The following is a 16525-nucleotide window of genomic DNA, read 5'->3' as shown; positions in this document are numbered from 1 at the left end:
TGCAATTGAATAAACTACAACTGTAGTAGGAGTAAACAATACCATTTAGTTAAAACTCTCTACGGGATTAAACATAATATTTATCTATGTATAATTTTTAGTTGTTTATTTTTATCGTAACAATACATTGAATTAGAAAATACTTTATTTGTAATAAACATATAACGAACTACTTAGTTCAAGCCACGTGATCGCACGTGCCCTTGCTTCTGTCTTTGTTCGATACTTATTGTTCACTTCATCTATGCAGTTGCCAAAGTAAAGTTTATTTTGTTGGAACGTTACAAAACGTAATAGCTGCTCGATTACTAAGAATTTGCATGTTTTATTCGTGTTAATAGCTCCGATCGGTTCCGATCATTTATTTTTATTTTCACGATAGACGATTTTCTACAAGCAAGTCTACGTTCGAAATTACTCCTCTCCCCCCACCCTTTGCGTTTCAGTCTGTCTCCTTTTATTCGAGCTTCAGCGGCAGTACCTTCTGCTGTTTGACCGACGTAACAGACCAGGGAATTCGCTTGACAAAATGTATGGAAAAACTATCGGAAAACATCAAGCTGCCAAAGAACATGCTTTGGCGGTATCGAGGGACTTCGTTTCACAGCCTCGGCTCAGTAAGTGATATTCATTTTACTAAAAATCAACAGATATCAAACTCGCGAAATGCGAGCACTCAAAGTAAACTGGGCGTAGCAGTGGATCGATTTGCAACTAGTCAGCTGATCTCGAAAAATGTTTGTTCTTTAATTGCTCTGATAAATTGTAAAGATGCTCCCGATACGAACAAACATTTCAAACGATTGACTTTTCAAACTTAATAACCTAATTGAGAATGAAAAAGGAATTCTTCGTAGTCGAGTATTGTCCAACTATCATGTGACTACGGACGAGGATTTGACATAATGAGTCGATAAATTCATTTTCTCTATTTAAATATAATACGATGTAAACATTTATCCGAAGATGATCATTTAATCGCATTTGATAAATTCGTTATTTATTTAATTTTTCATGAATAATTTAATAAAATATAAATTTATTACGTATCTGTAGATATTGGCTGGTGTTAAAAATTTGTATTTATTTTTTTAGCATATAAAACTGTGTCGGGTGTGAATGGACCATTGGTTATATTGGATGAAGTCAAATTTCCAAAGTTTGCAGAGATCGTTCAATTGAAACTAGCCGATGGTTCTATGAGATCCGGTCAAGTGCTGGAAGTGTCTGGTTCTAAAGCCGTGGTCCAAGTATTTGAGGGTACTTCCGGCATCGATGCAAAGAATACGCTATGCGAGTTCACCGGCGACATTCTGCGGACACCAGTGTCCGAAGACATGTTAGGGCGTGTCTTCAATGGATCTGGAAAACCAATCGACAAAGGCCCTCCAATTCTTGCTGAAGATTTTCTAGATATCGATGGTCAACCAATTAATCCATGGTCGCGTATCTATCCAGAAGAAATGATTCAAACTGGTATCTCGGCCATCGATGTTATGAATTCCATTGCTCGTGGCCAAAAGATCCCAATTTTCTCGGCTGCTGGGTTGCCACATAACGAAGTAAATGAATTAACACAGTATTACAATAAGTCTTTAACTTGTACAATTAATTCTGAGCTTTTTGTGTAAATTGAATTGCATAAATGTCAGAGTCGAGCAGAATTTTAAACACATTTAATAATCTTCTCTACAGATTGCTGCACAAATTTGTCGTCAAGCTGGCCTTGTCAAAGTACCTGGAAAATCCGTTTTGGATTCTCACGAAGACAACTTTGCTATCGTGTTTGCAGCTATGGGTGTAAATATGGAAACTGCCCGTTTCTTCAAGCAAGATTTCGAGGAAAACGGTTCTATGGAAAACGTGTGCCTCTTCTTGAATTTGGCCAATGATCCTACTATCGAGAGAATCATTACCCCGCGTCTTGCTTTAACTGCAGCCGAATTTTTGGCTTACCAATGCGAGAAACACGTTCTAGTAATCCTTACCGACATGTCTTCTTACGCTGAGGCGCTTCGTGAAGTGTCAGCAGCTCGCGAAGAAGTACCGGGACGACGTGGTTTCCCTGGTTACATGTACACTGATTTGGCAACCATATACGAGCGAGCCGGTCGTGTCGAAGGTCGTAACGGTTCCATTACTCAAATTCCAATTCTAACTATGCCAAACGACGATATCACCCATCCAATTCCCGATTTAACCGGATATATTACCGAGGGACAAATTTACGTTGATCGTCAACTTCATAACAGACAAATTTATCCACCCGTTAACGTACTTCCGTCTCTCTCGCGTCTTATGAAGTCTGCTATCGGCGAAGGTATGACACGAAAAGACCACTCTGATGTATCTAATCAATTGGTAAGTTTGGTATTTTTTAATATATTAAAATACAATTTAAATATAATCTGTTTGCTAGTCTACCAGCGATTAAATTTAACCTTCTCGATCCTTAAGGTTGGATCCCCTTTGCAAATCATTAATTTAATAATTTAATAATTTTGTTTTAGTACGCCTGTTATGCTATTGGAAAAGATGTACAAGCTATGAAAGCAGTTGTCGGCGAAGAAGCTTTAACACCGGATGATTTATTGTACTTGGAATTTCTTTCGAAATTCGAGAAGAATTTTATTTCTCAAGGGAGTTACGAAAATCGTACTGTTTTCGAGTCATTGGATATTGGCTGGCAATTGTTACGTATCTTCCCTAAGGAGATGCTTAAACGAATCCCTGCCAGTACTCTTGCTGAATTCTATCCAAGAGATTCCCGTCATTAATTTTTTTTTTACGCCTATAATTCAATTCCCATCTTCCTAAATCCTCTATGAAACAGTGGTTAATAAAAATCGATGAATTATAGCAACCTGACCTACTTCAAGATCAGAATGGAAGAAATTAATTGTGTATAGAGTTTAAAAAATGTAAGTCCTGTGTCAGGAAAGTTATAATATTTTCATTGATCGAATTGAAAATAAGAGTCAAGAAAGTTAAATAAAACTGTTACTAAATGTTACAAAAGATAATTAAATACGGTTAAATGCAAATTGAGAGGCTGGAGAACGACAAGTAATGTGGTACTAAAAATATTTGTACAAAACTTGTATTTAAAAGGTCAGAATCATGTTGTGCTGTTTAACGTTAATTCTATAGCGTTAATGTAACATTAATTATAACGATGTTTTCTGTTTTTGTGTACACTTACAGAAAGTAATTGTGTAAAATGTAATATATTACTCAGTATTAACATAGAAACAGAGATACGATCATATATCTTTATATTCTTTTGTCCTACATTCCAATATAAAATGTTGATTTGTGAAATGGTTTGTTTCTTCGCTCATACGATAAAAACAATACCATTTAATATTATTTGATGTTGATACAAATGTTTACTCGTTTATGGATATACAAACTCCTAAATCAATATTCTATTAGCACTTTTATTGCTTTGATGTTGTATAGAATAGTATTTTTGTTTCATATATATATAAAAAATATAGTTTATATATAAAGTTACATGCATTTGTTTATACTATTAGTGTAATTAACAATTTAAATACAAATGCGTGTGCATGGAATGATCATAAGCTTGTACGTATTAAAAAAAAACCGTATAAAAATCAGGAGACTCGTCTTGCTCCAATATGTAGTATATTTTTCTCGAAATAGACGTTGGAAAAATTTGGGACATGGTAATACAAGCACAAACAAATTATATATAATATATATACATGTTTTGTTTCTTTATTATTATTTTACAAGAGAATAGAATGAATCAAAAAACGTATGGTTGTAGTAACATCTTATAAACTATACATGTTCATTCTGTGCAAAAACATCATGTTACATATTTTCGGGACTGTATGTTATCCTTTTGGTAAATTTAAAATTCTATTTGTTGATTAATAGTCAAGTCGTAGCTGTTAATTGTTGAACTGCTAACTGAACACGGAGCTCGATACAAGTATCTTTTTCTTCTATGATACTACGTATTAAAGTGGTCTTTTTGTTCTGAAATCACAAACGAGTAAGTCGCATCCATAGGTATTGATTAAAATGTACTATAAATATTTTATGTGTATATACCTCGAGTAACTGATTTTCTTTGACTAACTGAATCATGGCTGTCATTTCAGCTTCATTCGGCGAATGTACTCTTTCCAGGGGTTTCTTTTTCTCCGGGCCGCGTTCCGACAACATTTCCATTAACCGTTTGATTTCATTCCTTTCTTGATTTATTCGCGATTTTAGTAACGCCTGCATGTTTAGTAATTCTTCGTAGATCAAACTTTCTCTCAGTTTGTCTATAACATCTTCAGGCTCCGATTCTACGGCTGAAACTGAAGTGATGCGATATTAATTATACTTATGGAATTTCACTAGTGGATATAGCAAAACAAAATTCATGTTATAAATGATTAAATTTCATACCACTTTCATTTGTTCTAGATGTTGTATTTTCTTGTTCACTGGATTGCGGTATAAGCGCGGATGCCTCGACGAAATCGACAATATCCTTATCATGCGTTTGCATAGCTTTTTCGTTTTGAGTAGTATTTGTACTTGTCGGTTCTCTGTCCTCCGAAGTATGTATTTTATTACTTTTTTTTAACGTCGAGGTATACGTAGATTGAGTCTCAGGTTTCACGTGTCCCGAATCTTCTTCCTCGGCTTTTATTTTCTGTACATTCGATTCCACCACATTTTCATCCGTCGATTTGACGTCTTCGTCTAAACTTTTTTGCGTAGCACCTTCCAGCTTTTGTACAGTTTTATACTTTCTCTGTAAAAATACAAATTGATAGTTACAGTTTACATATGCTTCTCATACATATTTATATAAGTGATAATAATAAAATCTGACCTTTAGTTGCGTTATCATACGTTGTACTTCCCACAGTTGTTCCTCGCGCGTTTTAGTAATGAAACCTGCATTCATTTGCATATGTATCTGCGAGAGTAATGATTCTTGTTTAGATAGTTCGGCGGTTATACTTTCTACAGTGTCTGGAAGATTAACACTGCCAGATGAAAGTGGCGGAACATATTTTGTTAATTGTACATTTGGAAAAAGTGCTTTGCAATGGAATAACAAAGCTAACAACAATCTATGACTCATTTGTAGTACAGGGCTTAATGTCATTGAGACGGTTTGGGCATTCATTTTTGTTGTTTTTTCCTGGAATACAGTTCTGTATAAAGTAAATATACATACATATTATGCTCCAAATTTCTTTGTTCAACATACTCGTGCTGTGACATGATCTAAATGTAATATAACCCACGCGAGAAGAACTCTATTACATTCTGGCAGTTGTTGAGTTAATTGTATTAATTGTGCTTCCCTCTGTGCAACATCTTTCGTGGATGCTGCTTGTTCAAATCGAGATATCGTCTCGCTGTTTTCCAATACAGGTTCGGGTAGCTCTCTATAATCACCATAATAGCAATTTGAATTCTTTTGGCGTACAACATATTTTTCGATAAAATCATAAAATACAAACCTCAAAAATAATATTAATAAACTCGTAGCTACCGTAGGTTCAAATTCAGATATATTCACGGGTTCCCTGTTGTTGTACAACTTTTTCAGGCATTGAACTTTTGATTTTACTCCAGGAACTTTATACAAACCCTCTATATTCATTCCGTGTTCTTCCACAAAATCAATGCAATCTCTTACAACTAAGGGCAGTTCGATACCATCGTGACAACGACTTTGTTCTACTGCTAAATGCAAGCTAACACCAAACACCGGTTGTTCCTCTAAATAGATAATTTAAAATGTTTGATTCAATCGTAATCGTACGGTATCAAAGATATTAGCGTCTCTTACCACCAATGTCTAAACAATCTTCTCCGACGTGCTTTCCTTTTTTACGATCCTTCAATTTTTGTTTAGCTTTATCCTTCTCCTTTTCTTTGCGCTTCTCCTTATCTATATCTTTTTCATCCTTGTCTTTTTTCTTCTTATCCTTTTCTTTCTCAGCATCCTTCTCTTTAGTCTCTTTCTCTCTGGACTTTTCTCGCTTTTCCTTCTTCGATGGAAATTTAAAGGCTTTAGTCTTCTTTGACTTTGAAGGGCTTCTGTGAGTTAAATCATATGCTAGTTCAAGTAATAAAGTGGTCGTATGTAAAACATAAACCAATCGAGCATGTATATTGTAAAGTATAAATTTCTCTTAATTTGAAGTATACTCATCATTTTGTTGCGCATACAGAACAAGCACTTTTACAATAAAATATACATTTACTATAGAAATAAGTATTAAAATGATCAATAGAATTAAATCGTATATATTTGAAATCAGTTTGCTTCCCATTTGAAAATTATTAGTTTTGAATTATTAACTAAGCACATGCACATACAGCAAATCAATATAACTAACTTTAGATCAATATGAAGCTTCATTAGCTTGACAGTGCCAACAATATGTGAAAATTAAAGTTACTTTATAGTATACTGTTAATTGTTGAAAAGGTAAAATACTTATTTCCTCTTCTATGACATGAAACATTCGAAATATTAATTAATAATGAAAGAAAAAATTCGTGCTAACGTTTCCGTTAAAACAGATGAAATATAAATGACTTCTAATATGAAAATGAAGGCAAGAAGGTAACAGATTATAATGCATAAAAAATTGTAGAAAAACGATTACTTTGTTTCTTGATCTTCGTCGGGGGAACTTTCACCTTCTAAGGTGGCATATCCTCGATCTTTTCGTTCTTTCTTCTCCTTGCGTTTACCGCCAAGGAGTTCTTTTTTAGAATGTTTTTCGTGTCCACCTTCATCACTAACTAGAAATACATACACATGAACATACAAGGATTAACCGATTAGGTTCTAAATATATAATTTTTCACGTATACATAGAAATATCACTGATCCAAAGGAAAAACAGTCACGGCATTTGATTCGTAACTCGCGTGACAGATGTATAACCTCTTTATCAAAAAGTCGGTATCTTTCAAAAAAATTTAAGTCGTCGTTAATACGTACAATCACTTTCGTTACTTTTCTTAGCCGATTCCGATGCATACAATCCTGGAAATTCTTTTTCTACATCCTGATTCTCGAAATCCATTCTCCGTGGTATACGCTGCTTAACCGACTAAACCGTCTTAAAAACTTGCTGTCAAATTATCGATTATTCGGTTCGAGTTCGCTGTCTCGATTGTCAAAAATTGTTCAGGTGTTAAATCGACTATTTTAAAGAAACGCGACGAACACCGTTTTAAATTTCATTCTCATCCGTTCATTTGATCGTAACGACGTGGTTCGTGGAAGGTAGAATTGTTAAAACATTTTAATACGATTTCTTTAATTCGTCATATCGCATACTTCGTAAGAAAGCCACGGTTTATAAACGTGACCATCCGCCTCTCTGTTAGCCATGTAGGTAAAATATGCTTCCTTGAAGGACATTGAAGGAAATTTTCCATAGTCTACCGTGTTCCACATCGACCGCGAATACAAAACGCGTTCCTTACGAACTTTACTGTAAAATATTTCTTTCTTCTTTTCGATCTACAAATAAATACAATGATCTATGCGATACAACTGTGATTTTGTTGTCGCATAGGCAAACCTTTTCTTTCATTTCCTCTGCACGATCAAAAGTCAATTCTCGAAGCTCGACTTTTGTTAGCTTTAACGACGGGGGTTCGACTTTTGATGACTTTCTTACATCTAGCACATTCCACATCATGACACTTTTGTGCACTGAATTGTCTAAAAAAAAAAAGATCGTGATATGAGTATTAAAGGTGCGTGGAATGATACGGAAGTATTGCAGACGGATGAGATGATAAGAATCGAGGGGTACCGGGGGAAAGGAAAAGGGGACTGACTTCTCGACACCCTCTGTGGGTGATGTGACACATAACGTCCATGCACACTAACTTATTCTTAGTATTGTGCAGCGAAACCAAACAGGGCCGTAATTACAATATTTGGCATTGGGACAGGTTAAATTAATAAGCAAATAAATTGTGTATCAATTATTTTTGTTGATACGAACAAATGTATCAGGAAACTTATCCGGTTTAACGCTGAGACTTATACTGGTATTTTACCGTTATTATTTACTCTACTTCATTACAAAAAAACACATTTATCCAAAAAGGTAAGGTCTTGAAAGCTTTAAATGGGAATAAAGCGGGAAACATTGAGTTTTTAATGTTTATATACCTTCCAGGTTTTATTTTCACACCGATGATCAAGTATATTGCTTACCTTTATCTATATTGTCAATAGCAATTCCTTGTCTATACATCAACCAATATTGCAACTGTGGCATTAAGAAACATTTTGGTAGTTTTGCAAAAAGAAATCCTTCTGTTGCCATTTTCTTTAATTCATTCTAATTATTCAATGTTTCTAAAGTTATTACGTTTAATATCAATGAATCGAGGATCGATAGAAAAATTATTTTACCTGAGCTATCGTCATCACATCAACTTCAGTATCGTCAGAACTTTCATTGTTTTCTGTATCAGAAATCTGTTCTGTGTTTGATTTCGCAGTTACTTCTTTGTACCAAGATTTTTTAGAATTGTGCAACGATTTTTCCAAACTGGTTTCAATCTCTTCGTGATCAGGCTTTTCAGAAACGTACGAACTATTTTGTACATTTGTTTCTATTTGTTTATATTCGGGCTTTCGAGGATTATATGAACTTTTTTGTGCATTCCTTTCTGTTCGTTTATATTCGGGCTTTCGAGGATTATGTGAAGTTTTTTGTACATTTGGTTCATTTCTGACATCTTTATCTTTCTTCAGCTTCTCTTGCATTACTGGATCGTTAACGACCAATTTATTTTTATTTCGTAACTGTTGTTTCGTCTGCTTAACAGGATATTTTACACTGGTTTTAGTCTCGTTATCTGTTGTGTTTTTACTACTATTTTCTATACTTTCATCGTTTTCTGGAACAGAATTTGGATTACAAGTCTCTTTACAACTATGACCACCGTGCGTATCGTATATTTCTAGGGGAGCATAAATTTGTTTATACGCTTCTTCCGCAGCTTTTTGTCTTCGTTTCTTTTCTGCAAGCATAATTTCTTCTGGTGTTGGTAGTGGACCAGGGGGAATATTCGTGGGTGACCAGTGTCGATGGAGGCACACGCATGGTACTTCTTCGATACTTGGTTCGGGTGTATGTATAGGTGTAGACATTTGTACACCACCCATTACAGGCTCAGGTGGTAATTCGGTATAATTTTCAGAAACACCAGTTATACAATACTTAACATCGTCTATGTATTCGTCTTCTTTTGGAATTCTTTTTACACCCGATATCATCAATTTTGTATCCACCACCACTGGTTTTGAAGTATCCACGATATTCATGAACGGTTGTTTCTTTAAAGATTTCAGCCTTTGCCGACGTTCTTTCCATTTCATCTTTTCCTCTTTCTGTTCAAGTATCTTTCTCTCATATTTACATTCGCAGACTGGTCTTTTTATTTTAAGTCTTGGCCGTGGTAATTTGCAGCCTACTCTATTAAACTTCTTACATTTCAACCAACAAGGCATACTATCTCTGCATCGCGTGAAGTAATCGATCAATCCTGTGTCCTTAAGTGCTAATTTCCATCGTTCCTTTTGTGGCTTTGCTTCTATCAATGTTTGTCTAGTTTTATCAAATTCTTTTATCGTTTCTTTTTCTTCGTCGTCTCGATTTGGAGTCTGATTATCATACACATCTACATATTCGTTACAACCGCAGGATACATTGTGTTTGAATGCTTTTAATATTAAATCCTTCGGTCCGCTGTGTTCTTTAAGGAATTTTAGACTCGAGTGTTTACGATTAGTGAGGCACATGTCGTACGGAGATTCGTAAAGATCGTATTCAGGTACATATTCGTCGCTTCTCCGTGGACTTGGCGGCGGTGTGTAATAAATAACACCATCTATAACTTGCATTTTCTTTTCGACCTCGTCTTTTTTTCTTCTGAGTAACTTTTCCGCTTCTTGGTCGTCTTTTTTCCCGCCCAAAAACCCACCAATATTGTACAATAGTACTTTCTTCTTGTTCCTATTTTCACGGCAAATACACGGTTTTCCTCCTGGCCGTACTGGTATCGTTTCTGGAGGATAATCCGGTTCAGTCAGATAAACTAAAGTCTTTTTTGTCGGCAATTCTTGTTCCGACTTTGTTTTCCAACCGCAAGGTCCTTTGCTCGGTAATTGAGTATCTGATTCTTTTTCAATTTTTATTGAACCATTTGTGTCTTCTGTATCATCGTATTCCAATGTACATTTTCTCGGTGGTTCTTCAGGAAGATCTACCGGTTTAACGTCGTGAGGATACAGTTCAGAGGATGTTAGCATGGCTTTTAAATTCAGTATTTGTTTCCTCGGATCAATGTCACTGCCCTGAACAATTTCTACGTCTTTCTTTCTATCTCGTTTTACGGATACGTTTCTCGAATTGAGCGATTTGCTTATCTTTCTTCTGCCAGTACTCGTCGATAGAATTTGTTTTCGGTTTAATTTTTTTATTTTTACCTTCTCCCTATCTCGTTTATCAATTTCAATATTCATTGTATTATTAGATCTTCTTTTAGATTTTTTATTTAATTTTTGGCGAGTAACGTGGCGAGTAGCTGTCTTTTCACTGACTCTGGTTTTATTATCGTTTGATTTCCTTGATATTATCCTTTCGTCCCGTTTAGACTTTCCATTAAATTTCTTGCTCGATTTTGTAGGAAACGAACCAGTCTTTTCCAGTTTAAATTTCGATGTCGTGTTCTCAATGGTTTGCTTAAATTCACTCCTCATTTTAAAATTTCTAGACGACATAGTTTTGTCATTTATCACTTTATTTTTTCTTCCTTTTGTTTCTAAAGATTTATTATCGATTATTTTACTTCCCATTGCTTTGTCAAGTATTTTTTCAGTCTTTGCAGATTTTGGAAAGGGTTCTTGAGCGCCTCCTTTATCACTCAATTGCGGTCCTTTCTTGATCATTTTTTTGTCGCTTCCAAGTTTCTCAGGTACACGTTTTCTCGGCATTTCTGCAGTCAGGCTTCCTTGTTTAGGGTCCGGAGACCTTTTTCTTGAATCTCTGGGATGTACTTTCGCGTTATCTTTTTTTATAACAGGTTTTGAAACATCTTTCTGAGGCGAAGATGGTTGAACTTCATCCTGTTCATTTACCAATGGTTTAGTTTCTACAGGTTTCGTTGGTAGTTTTGGAGAACTGAGTTTCAATAACTTTTTAAAATCTGTTTCAGATTCCTTTTCCGACGGTGCTGTACGAAATATGTTCCACGGATCGTCATAGCCAGGATAGGTAGGATCAGGGATGAATTTTTCCACTTTTTTCTCCACTACCTTTTCTCTGACCGCTATAGACTCTGGACTCATGTGACATTTCTTATCTCGCTTCTTCTCTTTCTTTTTAACTTCGTCAGGAGCTTTTTCCGGTTTCGCTTCCGTCTCTTCTTCATCTTCAAGATCCTCTTCGTCGAATTCTCCCGGAATTTCTTCTATTCCAACTTGCAATTTTAGCGGTATTCGCTCGCCGAAAGGTCCTTCGCAGACAGCTCGTCCAGGTCTTATTCCGCACGGAGGACCCTGAACAATTCAATCATGTATGTACAAGTTACGAATGAAGTTCTTAATTACACATATATTATAGATTAAAATATAAATTTTAGTTTCACAGAGATCAAGCATACTTTCAATATCTCTTTCCGCAATCTTTCCTGCTCTGCTAATTCTTCCGGTGTTAAAGTGTGCAATGCACCCCACGGCCCCCCACAAATACCCATGCCATGTTCATCACCGCATGGTTGAAAATCTGCGATACTGTACATCTTCTTTTCTTTCGGGGAAGCAACCTCCAGTGCTTTCTGTTTCGCTCTCTCCGCTCTTCTCTTTAATTTTAATATCTCATGCATAAACGGGTTCCTTCTGCACGATTTATCTCCGGGATACATTTTACAGGAGAAAGCAGGAGCCTCGTCGGGTCTGAATTTTTTACCAAAACACAAACCGTCCTCTTTCGTCCATGGTATGTGATCGTGGCTCACATTCGAATCCAAACCTTTACTGAATATCTGCTGAATCGCGCATACGCATGCTGGAACATTTCTGGGTGGTCTTGGCGGTGGATGTTCAACGACACGACCTGGCACCCTTACGATATCCTCTTTCACACCGGAGATAAAGTACTGCGTTTCGCCTTTTTCATTTGTGACGCCATTTATAAGAACATTCGTTTGCAGAACATCTTCCGAGGCTATATATTCCAACAAATTAACCGTCGATTCTGGAGGAGTTGGCGCTGGAGAATGCATCGCCATAGATCCTACGATACATCTGTTACAAAAAGCATTATAAGAATGTTTTCATTATTTTCCACTACCGTTCCTCTTACTTGTTCTTGTTATTATCTTCGGCTATAGTGTCTATCACGAAATAAGGCGATTTAGTTTCCTTTGCTTTAAAATATGACTTCCTAGTCTGCCTGCAAGAGCAACAGCTATCGCACGTAGGCCCTGGAAACACCAGCCTTGTTATAGCCTCTATACTTTTTATCAATCGATTTGCTTCTCTTTCCACTCCTCGAAACTCTTCGTCGGCGTTCTGCAACCATTCTTGCCACTTCGGGGATAGCTTCTCCCTGCCGCTTGGATAAATTTTCTTATCCCCGTCTCCAAGTTTCAGTACAGCAAAGAACCTTTCGTTGCTATTAGTCGGCGTTACATTCGCCACACCGGTCATTTCATAAGTTACCGGACACGTTGGTGGATCGTCGGCCGCGCCAGATATAATGTAATGTGCATGTTTCTCGCCAAGCCAGGATTTTTTATTCGGCTGAGGTGGTTGTAGAACTCCTGAAATACATTTTAAAAACGATCAGATACGTTTCATTTTTACTCAAACAAATAACATACCACATATTTTGTACTCGACTGGTCCTGGTTGTTCGCTGATTCCGTTGATCGTGAAATCGAATACTTTGCTTCCATTGGGCAATCGTGGACTATCAAAAGCACGTTCTTCTGTACTTATCGTACTATTTACTAAATTCAATTGTTTATCTTTCTCATCTTTTTTACTATCTAATGTAAGAACAGTTATTGTTTATAACTGACATTCCATGAAGTAAAAAAGTATAATAAAGTAGCGTACCTATATTGTATTTTTTTTTGTTAGAGACACTAGCCTTTTGCTTTCCTTTAATAGGATTATTAGTAGGATTATTAGAAGGATTATTCATGGAAGTATTAGCAAACATTTTCTTTCCTAATTTAACCGAAGTATTGGTAGAAATGTTCTTTTCTTGTTCGTTTTCAACCGAAGTATTATGTTGATTATTTTGAGAAAAATTCTGAAATTTGCTAGATCTGTTTCCTCTAACGTCAAAGTCAATTTCTGTGTTCTGATATGTTCTTAAAATGCAATCTTTAGGTGGCAATATTATGTTTGGTATTGGTGTTAATTCGCATTGTTTTTGCCAGTCTTGTAAACGATTATAATAAGAAGCCCAATCGGGGCACAGGAATAGGTCTTCTTCGTATGGCGATCCCATTTTTTGTCTCACTGGAGGTGTTGGTGGTGCAGCTGAAATACAAATAATATACATTTATCCTCTAATTCGAACATTAATAAAACATTAATAAAAGAAGTCATTACGTTTAGGAGGTAACTTTGGCATTATCACGGGCGGTAATCTTTCATGCAATTCGATTACAGCTTCTGGCAAAGTTAAAAACGCGATAGCTGATAAAATTATTCTTTCGTTGCAGTCGTAAACTTTTCCTGAAATATTAATGACGCAACGTAGGGCAAATCATATTCTCTTAAAAAATTGATTCCGTAACAATGATATAACAAACTGTATCCTTCCTCTTCGAAATAGTTTCCTGTTAATATCTTGTAAATTTCCCTTAAAAATTCAATCGCATTGCAATTGTGAGATCCATGCAATTTTTGAATGACATCTGGTGCAAGTACAAAAAATGTAGACGTTATTCCAATTGCTATAAGTGTTCTTTGCGTACGTCCTGTTACCATTTCTTCGCAATCTTTATGCATGACACATTGCAACATCATTAAATTTTTCATCTGTGATTTAAAAATACTTCTTATTCGGTCGATACTTTAATTTAGATAATAACCAAAGTACATATAGTGTTATTATTAAGTACTGTACTTGATTGATGGAAAAATCTTGATACCATCGTGGATAAGTGTTTACTTCCTTTTCCATAAAAAGTTTATCTATGAAAAAGAGTTACAAATTTGTCAAATCTTGTTTGGTTGGTAGAGTTATAAAACTACCAAGTTTAAAATGCATATATTTACAGTTTCGTTTCCCAATACGGATATTTCTATCCATTTCTTTGTTGTACAATTTTTGTTTCTGTTCCCATATTATATTTTTTGCAAATGCAACCTCATCTTCTAGATACCATTGCAATGGTCCACGACGGAGATGTATTGTTTGTTTATCGTGCAGGTTTTCAATATGGTGTTGATCCGTAAGATCATCGCGCGAAGATCCCGCACGCATATGCGGATGCGAATCATTATGCGGATTATGCAAACTACTCAAGAATTGCCTTTGCTTTGTAGACATCTTATGTTTACGATCTCCGATATCCAAGAGTTTGGCCTTTGGATTTCTCTTTCTCTGTTCAGAATCAAAAGAATCGGCAAATTGTGCTTGAAATTTCAAAGTAGGTCTTTCGTGTATTCTATATACAGACATTAACAAAGACTTATGAAGTGATTTTGGATTGTTATATTCCGTTAATGGGTCGAATTTATCGACAGAACAACAAAATCCAAAAGGTTTTAGAGTCATATCCTTTCCATTGTACCTCCTAATTAGAAGAAATTGATAATTGTATACTTTCTTATTATTTTCAAATTATGTGTGCAATAAATAATGTTATGTTTACCTTTTGCGTGTTGATCTAAGTTGCGTGCGATATGTTTTTGATCTTATGGAACTAGACATTGCGGCTGAATGAAGCAAATGATGATGGAGATTGAAATTGTACGTTGCTCATTGTTCGGGTTCCATATAATTTGTGTTATGTTATACCTGTAAATTTAAAAGTTGTATAATGGTTGTTTAAGTTAATGTCAGTTTAAAGTTTAGTATAATGAATGTGCCTGCAGATGCTATGTTATACAGGGTAGTTCATCAAAGATGAAAAGATTCCAAGAAGATTTAAAGACATACAGTCGAACTCCTTTATATTAAGAATATTACCTGTAAAAGTATGATTTTAAAGATGGTTTAATATTCCTTTCATTCGTTGAATGCATCTTTTTCTTAAGTCAACTGGAGTATAAAGAGTGTTTTCCTCAAGACGATTATCTTCGATAGCAAGATGCATTTATTCCTTTTTCCAAATACATAATACGATGTTTCGCATCCTGCATAATTCTAAACTAGCGCGTATAAGTATAAACTGATTATAACCAGATGGCGTTGAGATATCGCTTTAACGATATATTGGTAGAACATCTTGGTGATCTAGGTTCTCGTTGAAAATTATCACACGGCGAATGTACAGTTGTCAGATTGAACACCGGGTGCACTACTCACTATGCCAGATCACGCGTAACTGAGCTCGTGGAGTTTCGGAGGCAAACTGACGCATGCCCCCTCTCTCTCGATTCTCCGAAGCTACCCGAAGTATTTTCGGACCGCCTCGTGGGAGTCAAGAGAGAAAGGCTCACACACAATTGCCTTCTCGTTCTTGCACAACTGAACTCCGACCTCCTGTCAACGGCATACGAAAAGAAATTCATTTTCATTATTCCTATATATGAACGTACATACGTATATTATTTCCGATATCACTTCTGATATATCTGGCAACGTATAACCATTACTACTGGCTACTGCCAGTCTCTCCCAGCCTCTGCTGGCTTCTGCTGACCACCGCTTATATTTCTGACAACGTAATACGATTACTACGGTATTTTGCATGCCTCCGCTCGCTTCTGCTGACCATTCCTCATACTTCTGACAACGCATAACGATTATAACTTGCTTTCCTTGCCCCTGCTGGTCTCTGCTTGCCACTGCATGCCTCTACAGGCCTTTGCTATCCCCCGCAGGCCACTACTGACCGCTGCTGACCTTTCCTGGTTTTTCTGACAACGTATAAGGATTATTCCTTGTTACTGCTTGCCCCTGCTGGTCTCTGCATGCCTCTGCAGGCCTCTGCTATCCCCCACTGTCCCCTACTGTCCCCTACTGTCCCCTGCTGACCGCTGCTGACCGCTCCTCATACTTCTGACAACGTATAACGATTCCAACTTGCTATTCGTTGCCCCTGCTGGCCTCCACTTGCCTCCACTGACCTCCACTGGCCTCTGCTGGCCTCTGCTTGCCTCTGCTTGCCTCTGCTTGCCTCTGCTTGCCTCTGCTGGCCTCCGCTGGCCTCTGCTTGCCTCTGCATGCCTCTGCATGCCTCTGCTATCCCCTACTGTCCCCTACTGTCCCCTGCTGACCGCTGCTGACCGCTCCTCATACTT

At 36.5% G+C, this 16525-nt stretch overlaps 3 protein-coding genes across 3 annotated transcripts; 1 reads left to right on the top strand and 2 right to left on the bottom strand.

Annotated features, from left to right (window-relative positions):
• The first annotated feature begins 244 nt into the window (after positions 1-244).
• Positions 245-3268, top strand: LOC122394767 (V-type proton ATPase subunit B). Its single transcript, XM_043391886.1, has 4 exons — positions 245-617; positions 1096-1562; positions 1696-2361; positions 2511-3268. Exons 1-4 carry the CDS (start codon positions 530-532, stop codon positions 2775-2777), a joined length of 1488 nt encoding a protein of 495 aa, XP_043247821.1. The 5' UTR covers positions 245-529; the 3' UTR covers positions 2778-3268.
• A 141-nt stretch (positions 3269-3409) lies between these two features.
• On the bottom strand, positions 3410-7226 carry LOC122394760 (ralA-binding protein 1). The gene is made up of 9 exons (XM_043391874.1): positions 7004-7226; positions 6663-6801; positions 5837-6087; positions 5505-5766; positions 5249-5429; positions 4865-5179; positions 4432-4783; positions 4087-4340; positions 3410-4011 (listed from the first exon to the last, which is right to left on the bottom strand). The coding sequence occupies exons 1-9, from the start codon at positions 7086-7088 to the stop codon at positions 3910-3912; spliced, it is 1941 nt and encodes a 646-aa protein (XP_043247809.1). The 5' UTR covers positions 7089-7226; the 3' UTR covers positions 3410-3909.
• Positions 7227-7302: 76 nt separating this feature from the next.
• Positions 7303-15835, bottom strand: LOC122394748. Its single transcript, XM_043391848.1, has 15 exons — positions 15825-15835; positions 15249-15764; positions 14932-15077; positions 14333-14853; positions 14181-14248; positions 13864-14092; positions 13661-13786; positions 13157-13588; positions 12919-13074; positions 12399-12858; positions 11698-12340; positions 8441-11593; positions 8240-8366; positions 7593-7735; positions 7303-7531 (listed from the first exon to the last, which is right to left on the bottom strand). Exons 3-15 carry the CDS (start codon positions 14988-14990, stop codon positions 7325-7327), a joined length of 6324 nt encoding a protein of 2107 aa, XP_043247783.1. The 5' UTR covers positions 14991-15077; positions 15249-15764; positions 15825-15835; the 3' UTR covers positions 7303-7324.
• Positions 15836-16525: the final 690 nt, after the last annotated feature.

Source organism: Colletes gigas, unplaced genomic scaffold, assembly GCF_013123115.1.
Source record: "Colletes gigas isolate AHSC1104 unplaced genomic scaffold, ASM1312311v1 Colletes_gigas_Sc00004, whole genome shotgun sequence".
Classification (NCBI taxonomy): Eukaryota; Metazoa; Arthropoda; class Insecta; order Hymenoptera; family Colletidae; genus Colletes; species Colletes gigas.
Note: the sequence above shows the minus strand (reverse complement) of the source record. Positions and strands in the feature narration are given on the sequence as shown.

What these genes read in the sequence shown, in the direction of transcription:
- LOC122394767 (XM_043391886.1), top strand. Translation starts at nt 530, where the DNA reads ATGTATGGAAAAACTATCGGAAAACATCAAGCTGCCAAAGAACATGCT. An exon ending in CGTTTCACAGCCTCGGCTCA is followed by an intron (nt 618 to 1,095) that starts GTAAGTGATATT and finishes TTATTTTTTTAG; the next exon opens with CATATAAAACTGTGTCGGGT. An exon ending in CTGGGTTGCCACATAACGAA is followed by an intron (nt 1,563 to 1,695) that starts GTAAATGAATTA and finishes TCTTCTCTACAG; the next exon opens with ATTGCTGCACAAATTTGTCG.
- LOC122394760 (XM_043391874.1), bottom strand. Translation starts at nt 7,088, where the DNA reads ATGGATTTCGAGAATCAGGATGTAGAAAAAGAATTTCCAGGATTGTAT. An exon ending in GAAAAGTAACGAAAGTGATT is followed by an intron (nt 6,802 to 7,003) that starts GTACGTATTAAC and finishes ATGTATTTCTAG; the next exon opens with TTAGTGATGAAGGTGGACAC. An exon ending in AGATTGTTTAGACATTGGTG is followed by an intron (nt 5,767 to 5,836) that starts GTAAGAGACGCT and finishes TTATCTATTTAG; the next exon opens with AGGAACAACCGGTGTTTGGT.
- LOC122394748 (XM_043391848.1), bottom strand. Translation starts at nt 14,990, where the DNA reads ATGTCTAGTTCCATAAGATCAAAAACATATCGCACGCAACTTAGATCA. An exon ending in TTTCGAAGAGGAAGGATACA is followed by an intron (nt 13,787 to 13,863) that starts GTTTGTTATATC and finishes TTAATATTTCAG; the next exon opens with GAAAAGTTTACGACTGCAAC. An exon ending in TGCGGAAAGAGATATTGAAA is followed by an intron (nt 11,594 to 11,697) that starts GTATGCTTGATC and finishes TGAATTGTTCAG; the next exon opens with GGTCCTCCGTGCGGAATAAG.